A 25,791-nucleotide genomic window follows, 5' to 3' on the forward strand; every position below is an offset into this window, starting at 1 on the left:
TTGGCACTGTACCTTGCCCTCCGCTGTCTCCCTTGAAGGCTGTGACTTTGCCCAACAGACTGTGCAGGAAATCATTCTCAGCTGTCACCCTGCAAAGGCAAAGAGCACAAACACTCACAGGAGGCCCTCACGCGGTCCCCAACACAAAAGGGTGTGGATTAAGAGAATGGAGATAAATGGAAAATCTCTCACGGGTGAAAAGGAATGAAGTGCTGCTTTTCTTCATCACTCTCTGCTTTCCCCTTGACAATGTCTGTTATATCCATAACTAGAAAAAGAAGAGAAATGAACAGTTTAAGTCCTCCTGCACCCAGGAAGGGACGACAATGGGATAAGACTGTAGAGCAGAAGGCTGGGGCAGGAAAGTCTAAGAGGGCAAGCCAGCATCGGACAATACACAGATGTGTTCATAACCTGTAGCACCTGGCCAACCGCTGGGCAAAGTGGGCTGGGCATCAACAAGCCAGGAAACCATCCGGGAGAATGTGGGTTGGCAGAGCCAAGAAGAAAGGGTCAGGGTAGTGACTGTGGAATGAAGCACTTGGTTTTGGATTGGACGTGTATGTATTGCACGTCTGCTGTGCCTACAGAACCCGAGAGTGGTGACTCGCTATGGGATCTGAGAATCCAATGAGATCTATTCACCCTCTTTTCATAAACATGCTCACAGCACAGACACGTAACTGTAGGAGCTCTGGACCCTGTGATTCCAGAGAGGTCCTGGATCCTCAGAAATTTCTTAACTCAGCCACCAAAGGTCTACAAAACCAAGGTGAAGAGCTCTGGCATTAGAGCAGGGATATAGAAATGATGGGGGTGAGGGGAGGCACTAAAAAAAAAGCTAGTCAGGTAAAGCTAAAATCCTAGTACATACCTCCAACACCCCAGGCCCTGGGCAGGGAGCCCCTAAAATTGCTTGAGTAATAATCAATCAGTGACTAAATCTAGCTCAAGAGGTGAGTTAGGGAGCTGAGAAAAGGAGGGGAAGTGTTATTTGAACCTAGCCAACATCTACTCTCTCCTATTAATACACCCACCCTGGTCCATTCTCTGTGAACAGGGTTTGCGTGGAGCAATCTCCCTCTGGCTCCAGAGTCGTTCATGGGCCTGGGCAATCAGAGGTCCACACACCCCTGGTCAGGGTGGATACTCCGGAGGTGACCACATGACTGTGTTTAAGCTCCTGGGGTTTCTGCTGAAACTAATGGGGAAGAGGTGCCTCTTTCCCCTGGATTGCTAAGCTGGTAGGATGCAAGCTTGGAACAGCTAGCCAACATTTTGGAAACTAATTGGAAAGCCATCTTTGGAATAAGAGGACATGGGAGCTGAGAGATAGAGAGACGTCAGTTCCTTTGAGTTCCTGGATCCAGCTATGCCTGAAGCAATCTATCACTGAACCTTTCAGTTACACCAGAATGCTGTCACCTGAAACTGAAAGAGAGGTCAGGCCACAGCAAAGGCACATTTTGAGGTGAGGTGGAAGGACCCTCATGCCTTAGCAGGAACACTGTGACGTCAGAGGTGAGGGGCCTTCCCTCACCCCCTCACACACGTGAAATCAGAGCATTTTAAAGCAGATCATGCACCAACCAGATCCAAGTCTCTCGTTTTTCAGATAATGAAACTAAGGGGAAAAAGCTTGCCCAAAATCCACTAGTTAGCTAGCAACACTGCCAGGTTAAAAAAAATAAAAAACAGCTTAGAATAAGCTAACTTGTTCCACTCTACCACTCTGCAAGCATGTGACTCCTGAAGATCAGAGTGTTCGGAAGTGAGGAACCAGAAACCCTGGGTTTAGATGTGTACACAGAGATTATAAATGGTACATAATTAGAAATTTATATTCTAATAAAAAATAGCATATCCAATTACTGTTTCCACAGGTATTTAAATTGCCTTTTAAGAAAAAAATATGCTCTAGTTAAAACAAAGTGGGCTAATTAAAAGAAAATATATTAGGTAAATAACAGTACAAGTGATAGTCAAATACGTATAATAAAAACCACACAAGTGGGACAAGAATACTGAAATCTAGGACCAGAGAGAGCAAAGGCCGGGGAAGGGGGGGGTAAGGTGGGGAGGGGACCTTGTTCTCGGCAGCCTCGCGGGGTTACAAGGACTCTCCAAACATCCACGCCCATCTGCAATCACACAGGTGGTGGGTGCTTCATTCCGTGTAACTGCATTTCTGGTCCTGAGTTGCTATGTGTTTTTTTTTCAATGACTTGCTCTTTATAATTAGATCCCACCCGTGGTGTTCTTCCTTTTTCTCTGTGCTGGGGAGCCCGGGCGCCCACTGCTCAGACTGCGCCCTACTCCCAACGCTCTGCTCCCGACACGAGGATCCCATTATTCATTGCCTTCATCATAAATCTGGACTTAGTCACTAATACTTTTTATTTAGCCACCAGAAATGTAAGTATGAGGGGGTGTATGGCATAACTTTTTTTTCCAGGGCGGGGGAGAGGTCAAGGAGGAGAGGGAAGAGAAGCCTCTTAAAACGCAGCCATATAAAATGTGCATTCCAGTGAGAGTTAATGGCGTGTGGTGTGTCATTACCTGCCACCCCAAAGGGCCGCCTCAGTCCCTGTGTGCACTTCTTTGTATTAGTGTCCTTGAGATCCATCTTCCCAACTCGGACTATTTGACAAATCAAGTAAATTTTATCCCTGTTGAGGTCTTTGTTTCCAAGATCCTGTGGGGCAGGAAACGGAACAATTACACATCAAGGGCCTAATGGGAAAAAGTAGAAAGGGAAACCGAGTAACAGTAAGTCCTTGAAGACGAGTTTAGCACTTGGTATCCATGTTATACTCATACACCTGGTCCTGGTAAAGGCAGAAAACCAAGCTAGCACACCCATTCACAGATGAGAAAGGGGAGTGTTGGGAAGGAAACTGGGTGACAGAACTCTGGTGCCCGGCCCACCTCAATCTGACAGGAAGAGAAATCTAGAGGTATAATATCTGCTATACAGACAGGATCCCCTGTGTGCTAGCTGGTGGCCCCCCAAAACAGCATTTGCTACAAATGATTCCATCCATTTCATCATTGCTAAACACCTCTCAAGAAAAAGGCAAAGGAAGAGGGGGAACCCCTAAGTTCCCATTTCCTTGACACCTAATGTATGTATATCACTCAGGGTTGGGTTGTCGTGACACCAAACAACCCCAATATTTCAGAGCTTATAACACAACAGAAGTTTCCTTCTGGCTCCAGCAATAGGTCCACTGCAGATGAGTGGGCCTCCGCTCTGCTCACTTCTTCACTCTGGGCCCCTGGCTGATGGATGACCTCGTCACAAAGGTGCTCCCACCCCTCAGCAGAGGGAAGAAAACATGGCAAATCATGTACTGGCACTTAAAGCTTCCACCCAGGACAGATGCACACCACTTCAGCTTTCATTGCATTGGTGAAAGCGAGGTGTGTGAGCACGCCATTTTCAAGGGGGGCAGGGATGCACACTCACTCGGTGTCCAGAAGAAGGAGACCAAATCACCCACACCAATGTCTCATGCACATGCTAAATGTCACATGTCATCGTCTTTACTGATCCTTGACAATTTTCAGAAGTAGATGCTATTATTGCACTCCCATTTTATAGATGGGGAAACTGAGACACAAAGAAGATAAGGAGCTTCCCCCAGGTCATGCCCTTAGTCCTTGGAGACACTGTCCAGTCACTCTGACTCCAAAGTCCATAAGCCTAACTTCCACAATACATCTTCTCACCATCAGACTGGCATGCAAGAGGAAAACCCACCTAGACCACCTCAGCATCTGACTAACGGGCTCAAAACCAAAAGCTCCAGTGTTCCCGGGACCCCCTTCCAGCTGGAGTCAGCTGGAGAAGGAACATCAAGGCATGTTTTTGGCATCAGAGCAGAGAACCCTGGGCAAGGCCTTGCTAGGGAATAGCTGCTTGTCCTCCAAGCTAAGCCGCACGCAGGCATATGCACTAGGTATAGCCTGCCAGCTCACATCGGAGCCAGGGCTCGGGCAAAGCAGCCATCCCAACCTCTCACTGTGGCTGGTGTAGGAGGAAAATGAGGGAGGGTACAAAGTCTCTGAGAACAAGATATAGCCCCAATGTGGTCCACCCCTTTCTGCTTGGAGGCCATGATGGTTAAATGTAATGCATCCATTTGGCTAGGCTATAGTGCCTAGTTGCCAGGTAAAACACTAGTGTAGACATTGATTGTGACAGTATTTTGTACGTCTGTTTAGCTGCTACCATCAGTTGACTTTAGGTAACAAAGAATACCTTCCATAATGTACTTGGGTCTCATCTAATCAGTTGAAGCCCTTAAGAACAAAAACTGAGGTTTCCCAGTGAAGTAGAAATCCTGCCTCAAGACTGTAGTATAGAAATCCTGCCTGAGTTTCCAGCTGGCTGGCCAGACTTACAGATTTCAAATTTGCCAGCCCCCATAATGGGGTGAGCCAAATCCTTAAAATACATCTATCTGCCCATATGTCCTATTGGTTCAGTTTCTCTGCAGAAAACTGACCTCTACAGGGGCTGTCCTTGCACCAGCTGGAGGCATGGGCATCTGCTTTCTCATTCCCCAAAGCCTCCAGGCTGGGCAGGGAGGGAGGGAAAGAGAGAAGGAGCGGGCTTTCAGCCTAAGGATGACCCTACACTCATTTGCATTCCCTGCCTTGCCCCATAGGTGACCGAGGTTGAGATCCCAATTATCTCACATCCAGATGGTTGGACAGTCTCTTCCCTGGCCTGCCTGACTCCTTTCTCCAGTCCACCCTGAAATCCCCTACAAGCCCAGATTTAGAAGCCACATTTATTATTTCATTTCTCCCCTCAACACTGTTAACAGCTCCCTAGGTCCTACCCTATTAGTGCTAATCTTCCCTGGCTGACATGAAAAGTCCTAGACATAATATGTTTCCAGCCAGCCTATCCAACTGATTCCCCACTATTCTCTGCAGGTAAGTACTCTATTTTTGTCACAAAGATTTCTTTATTGCTCCACAAACACACAATGCTTGCTTTCAACCTTGGATCTTTCTTCCTAAGCCCCCCGTCCGCACCTCCGCCTCAAATGCTTACGGCTTATTCCTCTATAGAGCCAAAGCCTTTCCATCCTCAAAGGCTCAAGTCTTGCTTCATTTATAATGACCTTCATTCCTAATTACTTCTCTTCTTCCACTGTGATTTTTCAAAGCTTTGAATTGGTATCTTTCAGAGCTACAGAGGCCCTGGAACCTGAATGGTTTCTTCCTAGGTTTAGGGATAAATTATCACTTCCCTTCCCCCATTTCATATGTTGTAGTCCTAAGCCCACAAAACACAGAACGTGACTGTATTTGGAAACAGATGATTAATTCACCCCAATAAATTTAATTTTAAAAATCAGTATTAAAAAAAAAAAAAAAAAAAGAAGTGATTAAGCTTATCTGAGGTTATTAGGGTGGGCCCTAATCCAATATGTCCTTCTAAGAAGAAGAGATTAGAACACAGGGAGTAGATGGCCATCTGCAAGCCAAGGAGAGAGGCCTCTGAAGGAATCAACCCTGCAGACACCTTGATCTTGGACTGCCAGCCTCCAGAGGTGAGAAAATAAGTTTCTGTTATTTAAGCCATTCTGTCTGTCCTTTGTAATGGAAGCTCTGGCAACTAATGCACTAGATAAACCTATAAGATTCCTAGATAAGCCTCCATTCGACCCCTCTTCCCTTCACTCAAAGGAAGGCCCCAGATTTCTAAGGGCTGCCTCATCAGAGACCCTTAGCACTAGAGAATCTTGATATGCTATATAAGCACAGCAAAAGGCCTGAGCACAGGTTATTCTCTGAAGGGCGTGTAAACAAATGGGCAACCCTCACTCAGAACTGTATTCCAATCTGTGGTGTCTCCCCATCATTTTACTTTGGCCTGAAAAACTCAGATGTGTTGGGGAAGCTGAAGCAAGGCAATGAAACTTAAAACCCATGTCACCTGATTGAATAATTATTGTTCAGTCTTGTTTCCCACGTGTTGGCAGTGACCCTAAAACTGGACAAGGTCTTGGGGAACCTAATGGTCTATGCCCATATGTCCTATTGGTTCAGTTTCTCCTTCTACAAGGCCAAGGGGAGGAGGGGGGCAAATGCTTGGAAAGCAGATAAAGGGGAAGTCCATCATCAGCCCAACCCATGTGCCAGCTCCTCAGGCTCTGGCCCCAAAGAGGAAACTAGGAAGAGCTAACATCCAGGGACAAGATAAGTAAGGCCAGCGAGACACATGCCTACCAAGTTTTATCTCATCTCTAACTTAAACATCACCCAGATGTCCAACTGAAAGTAACTCCCGGTCAAACACCATCTCGTCACCCTGTTGGAATTATCTCCATGGCATAGATCATTTCTCTTGTTTGTTTGTTTGTTTGTTTGTTTACTTATTTTCTGAATTATCCCTATCACACCACAAGAGCAGGGGCCTGTCAGCTTATTCAGTGCTGGGTCCCTAGCAGCGAGCACAGCCCTTACACACAGCAGATTCCCACTGAATAGCCCTTGAATCAATGAGAAGCTAGAGCCCTGGCTGGTAGTTAGAGTGTCAGCCTGAGGGCCCAAGGGTCTTGGGTTTGATTTCCGGTCAAGGGCACGTATCTTGGTTGCAGGCTTGATCCCCAGCTCCAGTAGGGGTGCATGCAGGAGGCAACCAATTGATATGTTTCTCTCACATCGATGTTTCTCTCTCTCTCTCTCTCTCTCCCCCCCTTACCCCCTCCCCTCCACACTCTCTAAAAAAATTAATGAAAAATATATCCTTGGGTAAGGATTAAAAAAAAAAAAAGAAGCTAGAGCACCATGACCTTGCTTGCCCTGAAATGAAGACTCCCATCATCTCAAGAGAGGGAGGTGCCAGCCTTTTGAACCAGTCAACCAACGTTCTCAAGTTCATTTGCTGTGGGAGGAAGAGTTGGTGGCACAGGCAGAATTCCACAAAGGCAGGATCCCATTCACTTTAATACTGAGCGACACAAATTTACCGTTGCCCTTTTCCAAGTGTTTACATCATGAGTTGGTTCTCTGAGAAATGAACCACTGATTGATTCTCTGTCCCTCTCCCTCTCATGAAACATCTGTCTCCTGGTTTAATCAGGAAGCCCCACGGGACTCTCCTATTTATCAAGAAAATAAATAGGCTCCTCCTTTCAACTAATAATAGATAAACAAGACTGAGGCACATTTTTATAAGCCAAGGAAACTTTGTCTAAGCAATTAGGACCTATAATCTTATTCCTCTGGCCCATTTGTTTTTTTAGGAAACAGCAAACAAAATAAATCAGCTGCACTCCTGTCTAATTGTGACATAACATAAGACATAGCGTTTAATGGGCTGGAACTGGAAAATTATTGTAGAGCAAGGTAGGTTAATCCAGCATGTTGGAGATCCCTGGATCAAACCCATCAGGATGGCCAGTGCCCAAATCCCTCCCTGGCTTCTCCTCTGTAACTTCCCTTGCTAACACAGGCAACATAGTGGAAAATTTCATAAATGTTCTTTGCCTCAAAGGAGCTTTCAGACAACACCGGTATACTTAGGTGTTTTAAGATTACACCCTTAACACAACCTCATAGAACAGGACAAGGGAGGGGACTCTGCTGGAAATAGCCCTTATCTCCTTCTTCCCACTGGTTCTCCTTTCCAAAGCCAAACAGCCTGTTCACTCTCAAAAACAGATCGTCCAAATGACAACTGATTTCAGCATTTCTACATATGTCTTGCCCAGTGAGCACTGGTTTTTAAAAGGATGACCTGTAACATCTTCAGTCATGCGTGACTTCATTATGTTCAGAATATCCAGATTACCAAGCCAGTTAGTGATCTAGGAAGGTCTTTATCTTTTTCTTCATATATTTGAGAAAGGTTTTTAGTTCTGAACCAAAGAAAGGAACTTGGGTTAACCACGGATGAACCAGAAAACCAGCACAGCTGCTGTACCCAGTTCATCCAGAGTCCCAGCCGTGGGCAAACTACGGCCCGCGGGCCGGATCCGGCTGTTCTATCCGGTTCTCTTGCTCTCCCCTCCGCTCCTTTACTTTGAATTTATATTAGTTCACACAAACACTCCATCCATGCTTTTGTTCCGGCCCTCCGGTCCAGTTTAAGAACCTATTGTGGCCCTCGAGCCAAAAAGTTTGCCCACCCCTGATCCAGACGGTAGCTGGGAGAGGCGGGTGCTTGCTTACCTAGCTCTCTGCATGTGTTCTCTGTACAGCTGAGTGAGAAAGAGACGGGGAGGGAGAATGAGAGAGGGAGAAAGGGGGGATCCACCTTCCCCACAGCTTCCATGGGGTACACAGTGCCTTCCCCGGCTCCGAAGCTCTGCAGAAAGCATGGAACACGGCTCTGCACCGAGGCCGCACTCCCTCCGGGCCAACTGCCCAGCCTCATTCCCAAGATCGTGTCCCTGGGCGTGTGGAACGTGGTAACGAGAAACAGTGCACACCCACCGTGAAGACCACCTTCAGGTTGTTGAGCATCTCCACCTCCTTCGGGAAGCCCTTGCTGCCCCATCGCACCAGGTAGTTCTCACTGTGGAAAGAGAAGTGGCAACCCATTACTGCCAGGGGCTCAACATGTATTCCGTCAGAATATTCGCCAAACCACTGCTTTGCGCCCCACACCATGCTGGCTGCTGGGGAAACAGCAGTGTTGGAGACAGATGTGGTCCCGCCCTGCAGAAGATGATGGTCCCATCAGGGAGACAGACAGGGACTTGCAGGGGCAGAGAAGTACTGATGTGTGTTTTCACGACCTCTTTCCCTCCCACATCTGCTAAGCAAATTCTGGCCCAGCTGCCTAATATTTTTTGAAGAGCAGCAGCATTTTCTGTGGGGTTACTGATGGGCAGAAATGAGGGGGAAATTCTTTTAGTGCAATTTGCTGGACATTACGAATGAATTCAGCTGCTTTCACTGCTGTGCTTTATCACAATATCACAATTGAGCTGCTTTGCACTAAATAAAATTTCCTTTTTTACTGTATCCACACCCCCCCCCCAAAAAAAGAATGTATTCACCCTTTCCATTCCACTCCCTTTTTAAGACTGAGTAAAGATTTCAATTATTTTAAATTATCCCTTTGATGTAGGACTGTTTCCTTGAATGGAACATCACACTGTGACGGACCACTGAAGGCCTTAGCCATTATCTGAGATACGCTTAAGTAACTATTTAAATGGGGTCCTAACAGCTATTTACATGCAATTGTGCTCTACGAGAATTGTTCAGGATGCTGTGAGAATGTGAATCAGGAGAGCCTGGCCTAGTTTGAGAGGTCAAGGAAGTCTTGGTTGAGACATGCAAATAAAGTTGGTCAAGAAAAGAGTGGGAAAGGGAAATTTTTCCAGTAAAGCAAACATGAGTACAAGCAACCTGAAGCAGAATGAAACATATACATCTAGAAATAGATGCCAGGGAAAGAGAGAAATTCGAAAGAGAAGCCAGACCATGTAGGCCTTGAAGGCCATTCGAGAATTTTGGCTTGATCCCATGGCTAACTAAAACCCATGTAAGGGTTTTATGAGAGGCAGTCACATGGTTCTGACATACGATCATTAATCCTTTCACATCTTCAAGCCACATACCACCCTATGCAGTTTATCCTGGTCCGTCCAGCTGTGCTGAAAAGAGACAGCCTAGCACCTTTTTAACTGAGGAGAAGCCAAGTACAGTTTGCCCAGTTGAGTCAGTAGGTTTTCTGTGCCATCCAGGAGTATACAGTAGGTGCTAAATAAATGCTTATTATCTTGAATGAGAAAAAAACAAAATAAAGTTGAGAAATCAAGTCACCCCAAGAAGACATAATGAGAATTCAGCAAATTAAGAGCAGTTGCTTTCTTTTTAGAGATTTGTTCTATCTGACTTCTGGCTTCTCTCTCTCCGCTCACCCCTGGAAGATTAATGGGAGCAAAGTTCAAGGGGGAAATGGAACTGCTAACAAATGAACACAGCTTTAGATTAACCAGTGGGTAAAACTCAATCAAGTTAAATGCACCTTACCTTTTTTTCAGTAAGATTTTAAAATTTTAGTGAAATTTGCAGCAAACTAACCAGGAAACCTTTTGCCAATTCATTTCCCTCTCCCCAATTTTTAAGTAATTTCCCATTGGTTATTTCTGACCTGTCATGGTGAAATACGTGGGTATCACCCAGAACCTTTCATTACAGGTAGCAAGCCCCATCAAGAACCACCCTGCTAGGTCGAAACAGCAGGGCCTCGCAATTTTCTTCCAGGGGAAATAGAATCATAAATAAGAAAAGCAATTTAGAGGCCTGAGCAGGCCCCATCCATCCTTGCCCAGGAAGACTTGATGGTAAATCGGGAAGGCCCACCTAGCACTAAGACAGGTGAGGCCTCCTCCACGTGGCACCCGCCTCAGAGGAAGGGTGAGGACCATTCCAACTCCCCCCTCAAGCTCTTTTTAGAAATTAGCCTTGTACTGGGCCAATGCCTGAGCTGCTTTTTTTTTTTTTTTTTGGCCTACAAAAATTTACCTTAAATCTCCCAAACCAGATTTCTTCAGACACCCACTGCAATCTGACCATGACTCATCCCAACACTGGAAGGTCAGTGTCAGCCAAATTCTCCTCAATCCACATGTGGACCACACTGGGGGTGCCTTAACTAGCCTGCGGCTCATTGTCTGTCAACCCTGATTAGGGCAGGCAAGAGCGGAGATTGGTTTCTTAGGGAAAGGGGGAGGCAGTCTGACACAGGTAAGGCATCCAAGTTCCCCCTCATTTTTCTGTATCATGCCTCTTCTCTTCTTTCTTTGCTTTCTACTTGTTTTGCTTCTGCCCATTCTGTCCTGCTCCTCCCCATCCTTCACTCCCCTGAAGGGTTCCCTGTGTCTCTGCATTCTCAGAGGCATCTCTCAGGCACACCCCAGCAAGCACATCATCGGTGTGACACATCAGGGAACGGGGCTGCCATCTCGCTGATCCATTGCATCTCTCCCCAGAACAGATTCAGGCCATCCATCACTTGGGCCAGCAGGCCAGGCACCCTTGCCAATTCAGTGATGACGAGTCCTCATGTTTTCTAAGAGGCAGGGAGGGTCCTGTTAGTGCTTTCAGGATCTTTGTCCGGGTGCCTTGGGAGCAACGGACAGGAGCAGCAAGGAGACTGACACATAGACCATGTCAAGGCAGGTTCTCAGGGAGCAGGAAAACGTGTTTGCAGTGTCCACTGAGGCCTTGCCAGCTGAACCTGGCTGGCTCTCTAGTATTAGGGATTTGGTTTGCTATAAAGAGTAACTTTCCACCATAAATGAAACCCTGGTGAAAATCTGACGTTACTCCTAGGGAAAAGTGCCTTCATGACAGACTAAATTGGGGACCCCCTTGCCTTTGGAGCCAGATGGACCTGGATACAAATCTCAGCTCTGCCATTTATAAAAACATGTGACTTTGGGAAAGTCACTTGGCTTCCTTGAGCCTCATGTTCTCACCCAACTGGCACAGAGTAATGAAATTGAATGAGGTCATGCACAGGCCTCAGTTCAGCCTTTTGAGATGGATGGTCCCCTCCATGATTCACAAGTGTCTCCAAGACAGCCATCATTTTCTAAAGCCCCACATTCACCAGCACTGCACTCATTTCATTGTCATGGCATCAAAGTTGAAAGACATCATTTTCTCCATAAAAGCAGAAGATCGTGCTCCAGCTCTATTCTAATGCATAAACCAGGACCTCAAATGTAGGACCATGGGTTGGCCCTAACTCTATGGGGAGCAATAGTCAGTGGTCACCTGGGAGGAAGTATGGTCTGAGCAAAAGCAGAGGCCTGGCGGACAGCAGTGAGGGCCAAAGTCTTTCCCTGGAGATCCCTAAAGGTGTTTGTCCCTCCTTGAGCTGAGGCACCTACAAGTTCCCTCATTTCCTTCATTCTCAAGAACAGTTAATTAAAGTAGTAATAATCATAGCCCCTCCCTCTTGGAGCACGGGTAGCATTTGCCAGCCCTGGGCTTCATGTGATAATTTCTCATTAAAAGCTTGAAAGAAATGACCCTGTGAGGTTGGCATTCACATTGTGCATATGGAAAACCCAGAGTGAAGAAAAATTAATAACCTGCCCAAGGTTGAGAAACAATAAATGGGGATGTCAGGATGTGAACCCAGAGCTCAGACTCTTTCTTAGGCCACTGCTGCTAAGGAGGATACAGAGTTTGCACCATTCATTCTCAATTCCCATTTTAAAGTAGTTCTTTTGATCCAATGCTACCTCTCTGAATCTTGTTATTTCTGGTTGTCTTCCAGAAATCAAAACTATTTATAAAACCATAACCCAACTATGGAAAAAAATTGGTGGTAAGAAATATGTCCACCTGACTTCCACGCCCTAAAAAAAAAAAAGTTATTTCATATTCTCAGTTAGGCTCAGTTTCTCTTGTGGGTGGGAATTTCTGCACAAGTGATGATGGAAAGAAAAGATGTTCTGTGGCCCACCAACTCCAGCCTTCCACATGCAGAGATGTCAGGCAACTCTGACTGCACCTACCTTATGACGGCTTGCTTGTTGGGGTCGTAGAGAGACATGAAGAGCTCAGCGTCTTCCCCAATTCTGCACACAAAGTTTCTTACAAAGACATAGAGGCTGTGGGTAGGGGATGAGGAGATCCGGGAATACATTCCATAATCTGGCTGGTCTTTTGACTGAGAGGTGAGAGGAAGATAGAGAAAATTAGCCCAGCACCACTCAGGACAACAGAAAGATGGCCCAGGATACTGAGAATCACGTAGGTTTTGAGCCCAAAGATTTCAGCATTATTTTCAGCTCTACAACCCAGTTTCTGCAACCTGAGCCAAGGTCACTTGCCTACATTCTCACACTGCCTTGATTTTAACCCCTCTTGGCCTTGATTTTCCCATCTTGGTTTCCCACCACTGACTCAGCCTTCCTCATGAAGTAATTTCATAAAAAGCACAAACTGTAAAAGAAAAAAAATTGGTTAAAGAAACTTCATCAAAACTAAAAACATTTGCTTTTGAAATGACACATTTAAGAAAATTAAAAGGCCAGGCATAGACTGGGTGAAAACATATTTGCCAAATGTATATCTGATAAAGGATTGAAAAGCAAATTAGAAATTGCCTGGGGCTTGGGGATGTATAAGGGGATGGACTATAAAAAAACTCAAAGAAACATTTAGGGTAATGCAACCATTCTATATCTTGATTGTGGTGGAGTTTACCCAACACTATCCTATCTAATAAAAGAGTAATATGCAAATTAACCATCACTCTGTCATGCCCACTAGCCACACCCACCAGCCAATCAGAAGCACATATGCAAATTAACCCAACCAAGATAGCTGCAGCAGCCGCGGAGAGAGCAGGAAGGAGGCTTGGGTTTCCCCGGCGATGGAGGAAGCCAAGCTTTCCGCACACCTTGGCCAGCCCAGGCCTCCGCTCCAGGCTACAAAGTTTCAATTATAGAAGATACATAAATCCCAACAGAAATGGCTGCTGCCACTGAGTGAGCAGGAGGCTTGGCTCTGCTCCAGGCTACAAAGTTTCAATTGTAGAAGATAAATAAATCCCAGATACCAGGGCCTCTGCTTGGGTCGCCGGAGGGCGTGGCCAGCCTTCAAACTACCACAGGCCCCTCGCCCAGGCCGCCCCACGCCCCAAGGGAACCCCCACCCTGATCCGGGACACCCTTCAGGGCAAACCAGCTGGCGCCCACCCATGCACCAGACCTCTATCCTATCTAATAAAAGAGTAATATGCAGATTGACCATCACTCCAATACACAAGATGGCTGCCCCCATGTGGTCAAAGATCCTGCCCCCATGTGGACACAAGATGGCCACCACAAGATGGCAAGCAGGGGAGGGCAGTTGGGAGGGACCAGGCCTGCAAGGGAGAGCAGTTGGGGGGGACCCAGGCCTGCAGGGGAGGGCAGTTGGGGGTGACCAGGCCTGAAGGGGAGCAGTTAGGCATCAATCAGGCTGGCAGGGGAGTGGTTAGGGGGTGATCAGGCTGGCAGGCAGAAGTGGTTAGGGGCAATCAGGAAGGCAGGCAGGCGAGCAGTTGGGAGCCAGCAGTCCTGGATTGGAGAGGGTGCAGGTTTGGCTGAGGGACACACACCCCCCATGCACAAATTTCATGCACTGGGCCTCTAGTATATTAATAAGATTCATTAGACTAGTTTTAAATAAGTTAATTTTTATTGTGTGAAAATTATATCTCAATAAATCTAAAAAGTAGGTTGCTTTCAAATACTGTGGTTAAAATTATTTTTAATTATGAGTCAGATGTTAACCTTGAAAAGACTGCTTCCTTGAAATCTTTTGTTGGCTTCCTACCACACTTGAAGTAACATCTTAGCCCTATTGCATGACTTCTCGGGTCCTATAAGACCTGGCTCCTGCTACCTGCTTCTCCAAGGCATTGCCTACACTCTCACACTGCTCATCCTACTCCATCCATACTGGTCTTCCTACTCCTCAAACATTCAGAACTCAGTCCTACCTCAGGGCCTTTGCACTTGCTGTTCTCTCTGCATAGAACACTTTGTCCCTACCTCTTCCCAGGCCTGATGCCTTCGCATTATTCAAGTGTCATCTCAGATGTCACTGCTGAGAGAGCCTTTCTTCATGGTACCCTTTGAAATAGCTCCTGGTTCACTGACTCACATAACCCTAGTTTATTGCCTTTTAGAAACTTACTACCACCTGTAATTAATTACTCCATTTATTTATTTACTCTTTTTACTGCCTTTCTTCTTTTCTCTTCTCTGGGCTATAAAGTTCTATGAGAATAGGAAATTTGCTGGCATTAAATTACCTATGGGATGGATACAGAATGAATTACAGACCTGAGTACAAAACCACAATAAAATGTGTGTGGTTACTGATCATCTCTGTCTATAGGAAAAATAGTCTGGTTAATTAGCCTATTATTTTAAGTTTATGATGTACCGAATGTCTGCCCATCTTGGTCAAAGCCTGTTTCATAAAGCTCACCATTTCTTCCTTGATACGCTCTGTGATTTTCTCAGTAGCTTCTTCATGTGCATGGAACAAGCTGATGACACTGGTGTTATCAGGGTCCAAAATATTTCCATCTTCATCTCTGACAATCAGATCAAGTTCAAGGATTCTGAAAAGCAAAAAAATGGGAGGGGAGGATAAATCGGGAGAGGTTGAAGCCTTTGGGACATTGGTGAGGAGTTTCCACCAGAAAGTTCACCTGGTTTCTAGGATCATAGACTCCCACAGAACAGCTCTTCCCACAGCCTTGTGCACAGTGGGAGTCACACTGGTGCAGCACAGCCTCCTTAGGAAGGACTGTGGCATGTGTATTGATGTATATTTACTGAGATACTGAACTTAGAGAAACACCTTACACTGAAATGAGGATGTGTGTTGCAGCATTATTTGCATTAACAAAGTGTTGGGGGGAAAAAAGTGTCTATAAAAAGGGAATGGCCATGGGATGCAAGGATGGTATAATATCCGCATATCAATAAACGTGATACATCACATAAACAAACTGAGAGATAAAAAACACATAATCATATCAATTGATGCAGAAAAAGCATTTGACAAAATCCAACACCCCTTCCTGATAAAAACTCTGAGCAAAGTGGGAATAGAGGGATCATACCTCAACATAATAAAAGCCATATATGACAAACCTACAGCCAACATCATACTCAATGGGCAAAGACTAAAACCATTTCCCCTAAGAACAGGAACAAGACAGGGATGACCACTCCCGCCACTCCTGTTTGACATAGGACTGGAAGTGCTAGCTATAGCGATCACACAAGAAAAAGAAATAAAAGGCATCCAAATTGGAAAAGAAGTAAAACTGTCATTACTCACAGATGACATTATATTGTACATAAAAAATCCTAAAGACTCCATCAAAAAACTACTAGATTTAATAAATGAATTCGGCAATGTAGCAGGATACAAAATTAACACCCAGAAATCAGTGGCTTTTTTATACACCAACAATGAACTCACAGAAAGAGAAACAAACAAACAAACAATAAACACAAACAAACAAACAAAAATCCCATTTACCATTGCAACAAAAAAATTAAGATACCTAGCAATAAACATAACTAAAGAGGTAAAAGACCTATACTCGGAAAACTACAGGATGTTGATAAAGAGATGGAGGAAGACATAAACAAATGGAAAAATATACCAGATTCATGGATTGGTAGAATCAACATCATTAAAATGTCCATACTACCCAAAGCAATCTATAGATTTAATGCAAACCCCATTAAAATACCAATGGCATATTTCACAGACCTAAAACAAACTTTTAGAAAATTCATATGGGACAGAAAAAGACCCTGAATAGCTGCAGCAATCCTGAGAAAGAAGAATGAAGTTGGAAGGATCACAGTACCAGACATTAAGCTATATTGCAAAGCCACTGTTCTCAAAACTGCCTGGTACTGGCATAAGAATAGACATATAGGCCAATGGAACAGAACAGAGAACCCAGAAATTGACCCAAGCCATCATGTACAATTAATATTTGACAAAGGAGGCAAGAGCATACAATGAATTCAAGATAGTCTCGTCAATAAATGGTGTTCAGAAAATTGGACAGATACATGCAAAACTATGAAACTAGATCATCAACTTACACCACATACAAAAATAAACTCAAAATGGATAAAGAACTTAAACATAATATGGGAAACCATAAAAATCTTAGAAGAATCCATAGGCGACAAAATATCAGACGTATGTTGTAGCAATATCTCCTTAGTTTCCCTACGTATGTTGTAGCAATATCTTTACTGATATTGCTACAACATACGTAGGGAAACTAAGGAGAAAATAAACAAATGGGACTACATCAAAATAAAAAGCTTCTGCACAGCAAAAAGAAACCATCAACAAAACAACAAGAAAGCCCAATGCATGGGAGAACATATCTGCCAATGTCATATCCAATAAGGGCCTAATCTCCAAAATTTACAGGGAACTCATACATCTTAACAAAAAGAAGATAAACAATCCAATTGAAAAATGGACAAAGGACTTAAATAGACATTTTTCAAAAGTGGGCATAATGAAGGCCAAGAGACATATGAAAACATGCTCAAAGTCACTAATCATCTGAGAAATGCAAATCAAAACAACAATGAGATACCATCTCATACCTGTCCGAATGGCTACCATCAACAAATCAACAAATGACAAGTGCTGGTGAGGATGCAGAGAAAAAGAAACCCTCATGCACTGCTGGTGCAAATGCAGACTGGTGCAGCCACTGTGGAAAACAGTATGGAGTTTCCTCAAAAAATTAAAAATGAACTCCCATTTGACCCAGTAATCCCACTTCTAGGACTATATCCCAAGAAACCAGAAACACCAATTAGAATGACATATGCACCCCTATGTTCATAGCAGCACAATTCACAATAGCTAAGATTTGAAAACAGCCTAAGTGTCCATCAGCAGATGAGTGGATTAAAAAACTATGGTACAGGGATCAACCAAAGCCATTATGCTCAATTAATATTTGACAAAGGAGGCAAGAGCATACAATGGAGTCAAGATAGTCTCTTCAATAAATGCTGTTAGGGAAATTGGACAGATACTTGCAAAAAAATGACACTAGAACACCAATTGCACCATATACAAAAATAAATTCAAAATGGATAAAGGACTTAAACGTAAGACCGGAAACCATAAAAATCTTAGATGAATCCATAGGCCGCAAAATAGCAGATATACAGTATGTCGTAGCAATATCTTTACCGATACAGCCCCTAGGACAATGGAAACTAAGGAGAAAATAAACAAATGGGACTACATCAAAATAAAAAGCTCTGCACAGCAAAAGAAACCATCAACAAAACAACAAGAGAGCCCACTGCATAGGAGAATATATTTGCCAATGTTACATCCAATAAGGATTTAATCGCCAAAATTTACAGGGAACTCATACAACTTAACAAAAGGAAGATAAACAATCCAATCAAAAAATGGGCAAAGGACCTAAATAGACACTTTTTGAAAGAGGACATACAGAAGGCCAAGAGACATATGAAAACATGCTCAAAGTAACTAATCATCTGAGAGATGCAAATCAAAACAACAATGAGATACCATCTCACACCTGTCAGGATGGCTATCATCAACAAATCGACGCACAGATGTGGAGAAAAAGGAACCCTACTTCACTGCTGGTGGGAATGCAGACTGGTGCAGCCACTGTGGAGAACAGTAAGTTTCCTCAAAAACTTAAAAATGGAACTTCCATTTGACCCAGTAATCCCACTTCTAGGAATGTATCCCAAGAAACCAGAAACACCAGTTAGAAAGAATACATGCACCCCTATGTTCATAGCAGCACAATTTACAATAGCTAGGATTTGGAAACAGCCTAAGTGCCCATCAGCAGAGAAGTGGATTAGAAAACTGTGGTACATCTACACAATGGAATTCTACACTGCTGTAAAAAAGAAGGAATTCTTACTATTTGCAACAGCATGGATGGAACTGGAGAGCATTATGCTAAGTGAAATAAGCCAGTCAGAGAAAGATAAATATCACATGATCTCACTCATATGTGGAATATAGTGAACAACATAAACTGATGAACAAAAATAGAACCAGAGACATAGAAGTATCGAACAGACTGTACAACCTATGAGGGAAGGCGGGGGGTGAGGGTGTAAGAGATCAACCAGAGGACTTGTATGCATGCACATGAGCAAAACCAATGGACACAGACAGTGGGGGCAGGGTGAGGGCTTGTGCTGGGGGGAGGTGGGGAGGGGAGAGGTCAATGGGGGAAAAATGGAGACTCATGTAATACTTTAAACAATAAAGAATTTTAAAAAACTATGGTACATCTACACAATGGAATACTATGCTGCTATAAAAAAGAAAGAACTCTTTATCATTTGCCACAGCATGGATGGGCCTGGAGAGCAGTATGCTAAGGTTTGCAGAGGCCTAATTTGAAGCTGCTTTTGCACTTGATAATGAGATGGAGCACCTCAGTTGTCCCTAGGGGAGGTGGGCTGATGGAAATTCTGAGAAGGCCAATAGTGGTCCTGCTTAGGCACCACTACCAGGTCCCAGATTGGGGAAGGGCAGCAAAGACAAATAAGCCAGTCAGAGAAACATAAACACAACATGATCTCACTCTTCTGTGGAATATAATGAACAACATAAACTGATGAACAAAAATAGACACAGAGACAGGGAAGCATCAAACAGACTGCCAAACTTCAGTGGGAAGGCAGGGAAGGTGGGGGTGGTAAGAGATCAACCAAAGGACTTGTATGCATTCACATAAGCATAACCAATGGACACAGACACTAGGGGGATGAGGGCTTGTGCTGGGGGTTGGGTGTGGCCGGAGAGAGGTCAATGGGGGAAAAGGAGACATATGTAATACTATATGTAATACTTTAAACAATAAAGATTTTTTTTTTTTAAAAAAAAGGGGGGGATGGCTAAATAATCTGTGATCTGTGATGGAATTTCATGAAGCAGGGTTTAAAATTTATAATATTGTTTTAATATGTTTAATGAGGTATCTCAATAAAAAAAAGGATGGACAGATGCATACAGTGTATTTTATATTTCAAAAAAATGAGCCAGATATGTTATCTGGGTGCATGTACATGAGCAACAATGAACAGAGAGAAGATTGGACAAAATGCACCAAATTACCAAGACGATCAACAAGGGTACCTATGAGGAAAGATAGGGCCCTAGGACTAGGAGAGATGGGGAGGTCAAAGGAAACATGTGCCTTATCTCAATTTGTTTAACATTTTAATATGATATATGATGTGATGTGATGTGATATAATGCAATCCTATATAATAAAAGGTTAATATGCAAATTGACCAAAACTGCTGAACGACTGGTCGCTGTGATGTGCACTGACCACCAGGGGGCAGATGCTCAACGCAGGAGCTGCCCCCTGGTGGTCAGTGCGCTCCCACAGGGGGAGCACCGCTCAGCCAGAAGCCATGCTCATGGCTGGTGAGTGCAGCTGCGGTGGTGGGAGCCTCTCCTGCCTCCGTGGCAGCGCTAAGGGTTTGCCGACTTAGGCCTACTCCCAACGAGAAGCAGGCCTAAGCCATCAGTTGGACATCCCCCAAGGGCTCCCAGACTGTGAGAGGGTGCAGGCTGGGCTGAGGAACTGCCCCACCCCCCCACCCCCCAGTGCACGAATTTCATGCACCGGTCCTCTACTATATATATAATATAAATGCAGAGAGGGTATTCACATGTTATTTATTTAATAATTATTTGAACATACTTGTTGGGGGCAAATCTCTCTTTAGCTCTCTGATTTCCAGGTCACACACTTTCTCCTTTGTTATTGATTTGTTTCAGCTTCATCTGCCATTCTGTTTGGCATCAATGACTACTAATAACAGCAAAGACTCACACAGCACTTGCAATGAGCTCACATCTGTTAAATGTATGTGTATTAATACATTAAACCTTTACAACAACGCTTGAGGGAGATACTATTAATATCCCCCATTTTACTGGTGAAGAAAGACCAAGGATATGGTGGCTAATTAATGTGCTCAAGATCACACAGCTAGTAAAAAGTAATACTACATCCTAGTCTGCACTCTTGACCTCTATGGTATACATTATAGATAGGCGCTTAGGAGCAGTATTGGATTGAGGGACCCAGGGTAGGTTTGCAGAGGCCTAATTTGTAGCTGCTTTTGCACTCGATGATGAGATGGAGGACCTCAGTTGTCCCTAGGGGAGATGGGCTGATGGAGATTCCGAGAAGGCCAATAGTGGTCCTGCTTAGGCACCACTACTGGGTACCAGACTGGGGAAGGGCAGCAAAGACAAAGGAAGGAGACTAAGTTTTCATCTCTTATTTGAGAATCAGATTGAGAGGCACGTCTCTCATCTCATCCAAATGCAAACAGAAGGGAGCCAAGGTTCACCCGTTTGTCCACATTCATTAGGAAATTAACTTCCCACTAGATATGACTCATAATGTTGGTCGGCCATGGTGCAGAACGAACCGTGCTCAGGGGGGACAAATGCATTCAACTAATGCTGAGCAGAGGCTCACGTGGCCCCGGAAAAGATGGAGCATCGCCCATACATAATTTAATGCCAAGATCTCTCTAGCTCTTTCTCTTCAAAATTCATCAAAGTGGATTCAGTTCTAAAATGTATGAATAAAATATTCTCCCAGGTGCAGCTACCCTGGGCATTGGAGGGGTCATTTGAGGATTCCTCCCTCACTCTGGGGGCACAGAGAGCCAGTGCATTGCCAGTCTCACTTGGAACTGGGAGCTTTAGCAGTCGATGAGCGGGACTGCCGGGATTCCCAAGACGCAGCATCAGGAGGGCTGCCCCCAACAGACCATTCGTTTTGGAGAACTGGCCATTTTGACATTTTCTGCTTAGGAGTTGGCCCCACTGCTCTCTTCAGTTTAAGAAAATTATCAAATGAACCCAGGATGAAGGTGGGGGAAGAAGCCCCCACTGTGTGCATTTTTCTAAAAATATTTTTTTTAAGATAAAGAAAACAGAAATGGCTCCTTCTGTGGTTTCCCATTGCCCCCTGGACAAATCCTAACTTCTCCACTTGGCGCTCAGGCCCTCAAGGTTCTGGTCCATCTGCCTTCCTCTCTCTGTTCATGTTCGTCTCACAACTCCTCTCGCATTCTCTCTCTCTCTCTCTCTCTCTCTCTCTCTCTCTCTGCTCTGCAATTCTTCACTGAATAATTCCTACTAGTCTTGTTAGATTCAGAGCTATCACACCCTGCCCTGCCTCCCACCCCTGCCTCCCTCCTCTCACCTTCTCCCTCATGCTTCCTCCTCTAAAGCAATGCATGACTTCCTACTAAGATGTCTATTCTCTCTCTCTCTCTCTCTCTCTCTCTCTCTCTCTCTCTCTCTCTCTCTCTCTCTCATCCACATGGTCCTTGGGAGGCAGCAGAATGCAGTGGTTAAGCACTGAACCCTGGAATCAAGGCCCCTGGTTCAAATGCCAGTGCACTTTGGACAAAATGACCTAATCACTCTGTGAGCCTCAGTTTTCTCATCTGAGAAATGGGAACCTGTCCTGACACTTACATGGGTTAATACATGGAAAGTACCTGGCAGATAGCAAGCACTCAGTAGGTCATTATTAGTCCTCCTTGCTGGCTTTTTGTTGTTGTGAAATATGTACTAGTATAGAGGATGCACTTTATAAATGTCCTTGGGACCACTTTGGTACTAAACGAAATGGTCTCAGTGCAAGAATGGAGTGAATTGGGGAGGAAATGGGCTGATTCTGATCACTCCGGGGACACTCAGCACCCGGTCATGCTTCCCTGACCTCACAGCCACACTCTGCCCAGAGGTCCAGCCTTCTGACTCTCAGGAGGCCACTCGCCACACCCCAGATCAGAGCTCTGAGCCGGTGTTAATTCAAGGTGCACAGTTCTCTCTCACTTCCAGCCGAAGTCATTGGGGAAGGGAGGCGAGAAGCAAGGGGCCCCTCAGCTCAGGGCCTCGGTCTCTGAGGGTGTCTCTCACTTCCCCAAAGGGAACTGCTTGAAACTAAAAGCACGGGGCTGGGTGGGCCATGCCGCAGAGGGGAGGCTGATGGAGGGAGGGCCTGTTCTCTCCTCTTCCTTCCATCACCATCACTCATGCACTCCTTCAGTGACAACTCGCTGAGCACCTACTGTGTGCAGACCCCGTCCCTGGCACACAGCCATGAGTTAGACAGCTGCTGTCTTGGAGGAGCTTCCAGCACAGCGGGAGACACAGGCCAGAAGGGAGGCAACTACTGTTCAGGAGGCCCAGGGTCTGCAAGAGCCCCTAACCCAGGAGAGGCTTCCAATGAGCCGGACCGTTTCTTCCATCTTGGTCCTTCTTCTCAGGAGCCTCTGGGAGGACACAACAACTGAAGGTCACAGATGCCATGCCTGTAAAGCAGCAAAACTCCCTCAGTCCCCACCCTCCCAGATGTGGCTGTGCTCAGATGCCACCGCACCGATGGCGGCAGCAGCTGCGCGGCAGACTCGTCGTCCTGTCACTCTGGGGCCGTGCGCATTATAAGCAGATTTGGACACGCTTGGCAGCTGCCAGCTGAGGAACCAGCAGAAGGCCTGGGCTCCTGGGATGGAAAGCAGCTGTAAGTTGGACCCATTGGCTTTCCTCTTTGGGTCTCCTTCCAAGTGCATGTGACAAAAGCAAGAAAGCCTGGCTGCTAGGAAATGGTCTTACTCTCATTGAATAGGCCCTTTCTACTTCCTCCTCAGGGGAGTTCCAGACTTGTGACCCACTTTGCAGTCTGGGTATTTAAAGAAGTGGGCACTCCTACCCACTTCTTTTAACTTTTAAAATTCAGCTTGGAGTCACCTCCTCCAGAAGCCTTCCTTGACTTCCTTCTCCAATCAACTTAAGAACATCTTTTCCCTAAGCCATCAAACTGACAACAAAACATATCAATAGTTTCCCTGGAGTTTAGTCCTAATCGGGCTGTGGTCCTTTAGTGGACAGAAACTTTCATTTCTAAAGCCTCCACACGTAGCAGGAGATCCATCCAATCACAAGTGCTCAACACTCATTTGTTGTTGGGATGAATAAACAAATGAGTAAGGCATTCGGAGGGGAGGGAGGCCTTTACAGCTCTCAAATGCTCTCCAAGTCACACAGTGGTGAGGCCCATGGACTCTGGAGCCAGGCAGCCTGGAACTAAATGCTGGTTCTTCCACTTACTAGCTGTGTGACTGCAAATAAGTGATTTAACCGCTTTAAGAGCCTCAGTTTCTTCATCTGAAAAAAGGTAAGGACACTACAAATGCATACCCCGTGGAGCTGTTATAAGAATTAAATGAGACAGTGAGTGCAGAGCACTTAGCATGCCTGCTGCATAATAAGCCCAGATTAAATGTTAGTTAAAATATTATTACCACTATTATTATTACCAGTAGGTTTCCCTGCCTCAAAAAATTGTTTCATGTTCTCCTTAACTTCACAACATTCAAACTCCAATCAATCTCTGCTGTTCCTGTTGGAGGAAATGCTTTTGTAACTGTGCATGAGTTAGCTGACAGTATGGGGCTTGGAGAATTTAGGATGGGGAAGGACGTTAAATCTCACACTGGGATTTAAGGACCAGTTTTGTAAATGCAGGAATAAAATGATAACTAAGCCAAAAGTGAGCCAGCATGACTGCGCTCCCCAGCCCCTCGGAAGTAGGTTAAATGAGTGTCCTAAATCTCTCAGCCGGGTAATAACTACTGCATAAGCAAGCCTGCTCTCCGCTTGCCTGTCCTGGGTCCCAGGGGGGTGATAACAAAGGCGCACAAGCACAGCCTTGGTAACAGCCTTTTCCCAAATAGAAGGTGGCAAACTCGTCTCTATAAATGAAACCAAGCTTCTGGGGAGGGAAGAAGGGAAGGAGGGGGCGGGTAGGGGGAGAAAGCATCTTTTCAGAGGGAAAAGCATTTACTTGTTGCCGTAGTCAATTTTGGATGTGACTTTCTGCTTCAGTTCCTTCAGCTCGTCCTTGGGCAGCGTTCCTGAGAGGAGCTGGGACCGCCACTCCATCAGGTCGTACATCATGGCCTGCACCTGGAGGAAGCGCTCCTTTTTGCTGGCCTAGGAGACAGGAAACAGTCCCCAGTCACCTGTGCAGGAGGTACCCTTCCCCGGGTACAAAAGGATTGGGTGGTGGTCTTAGTCCCTGGCATATACCTCCTCTGTCCTCTGGGCCATGAGGGTTTCCCAAAAGCAATGGTAATCATCCCAGTCACTTCTCGATTACAGAAAGGATGATTTCTGACTTATCCCAAAAGATACTTGGGCAGGAATACCATGAGCAGCTGCTGTGAAGGGGAGCAGATTTTGCCACCCCAAAATATGTCTCTTTGACATGAGGACTATTTTGAGCTAAAGGCAATCAAAAGCCAACAGATTCAGGAAACGCTCTTTACCTCCCCCACAACTGCCTAAATTTACACTGGCAGGAGGGCCTGTACCAGGAAGAGCGCTCTCACCATACATACCTTTGTACCTAAGCAACTTATGTGCAGAACAGGGCAAGCTTTGTTTTCCAAAGCTCTCCTCTGCCTTCCTGTGAATGATCTTCCTCCCCTTTGTATTCCCAGACCCCTCCCCTGTCCTGAGCTCAGGATGTTCTGGAAGCCTCCATCACCTGGCTGCCTTCTGAGTCTCAAACCTTTGCGTCTCAGATAAGTATGAAATTAAATTTGTTTGTTTTTTCTCCTATTAAGCTGTCTTATATCAATTTAATTACTAGACCATCCAAAGAACCAAGAAGAGAAGACGGGAAACTTTCCCCACCCCTAGAGCTCAGGCCCCTTTAAGGCTGGGAACCAGGGCCATTTTTTCTGGTGATAAAGGCCCACTTCTAGGACAGTGTTTCCCCAAGTGTGACATCATACAACCTGCGGGATACAATATGGCTTTTAATGGAACTAAGACATCACGCCAAAATTATGGGCCTCTACGGTGATTCTCCTCCTGTCCTGTTCAAGCCAAGGAGAAAGTTGCAGCTTCATGTAATATGTCTCTAACCCCTCTCTCACACTGATTAATTTCTGTTTTTTTTAACAAAGAGAGAGAGAAAGGTCTGCGGCTCAAAGCTTTTGGCAGGTACTAAAGCAAGCATTTAATAACATTGTTTTCAATGTTATTTATTTGAATGATGTTCTAATGGTGCCAAGTACTTATAGCTTTCCATTTGGGAAAGCATGTGTGGTCTAATGAAATATAGTTTTGGTCTTTGTCCCAGGTCTTGGCACAGTTCATAAGATACTTAGC

At 45.1% G+C, this 25,791-nt stretch overlaps 1 protein-coding gene across 1 annotated transcript in view; it reads right to left on the minus strand.

Annotated features, from left to right (window-relative positions):
• Positions 1-25,791, minus strand: part of DOCK2 (dedicator of cytokinesis 2) — a 373,091-nt gene that overhangs the window by 317,338 nt on the left and 29,962 nt on the right. The window contains exons 6-12 of the mRNA XM_080676536.1: positions 24,458-24,606; positions 14,983-15,118; positions 12,513-12,667; positions 8,461-8,542; positions 2,560-2,695; positions 193-268; positions 13-89 (exon numbers count right to left, since the gene is read on the minus strand). Of these exons, the coding sequence (XP_080532662.1) occupies positions 13-89; positions 193-268; positions 2,560-2,695; positions 8,461-8,542; positions 12,513-12,667; positions 14,983-15,118; positions 24,458-24,606 (811 nt within the window). The remainder of the gene's footprint in view (positions 1-12; positions 90-192; positions 269-2,559; positions 2,696-8,460; positions 8,543-12,512; positions 12,668-14,982; positions 15,119-24,457; positions 24,607-25,791) is intronic.

The sequence above is a fragment of the Plecotus auritus genome, assembly GCF_963455305.1.
Source record: "Plecotus auritus genome assembly, chromosome: 6".
NCBI lineage: Eukaryota > Metazoa > Chordata > Mammalia > Chiroptera > Vespertilionidae > Plecotus > Plecotus auritus.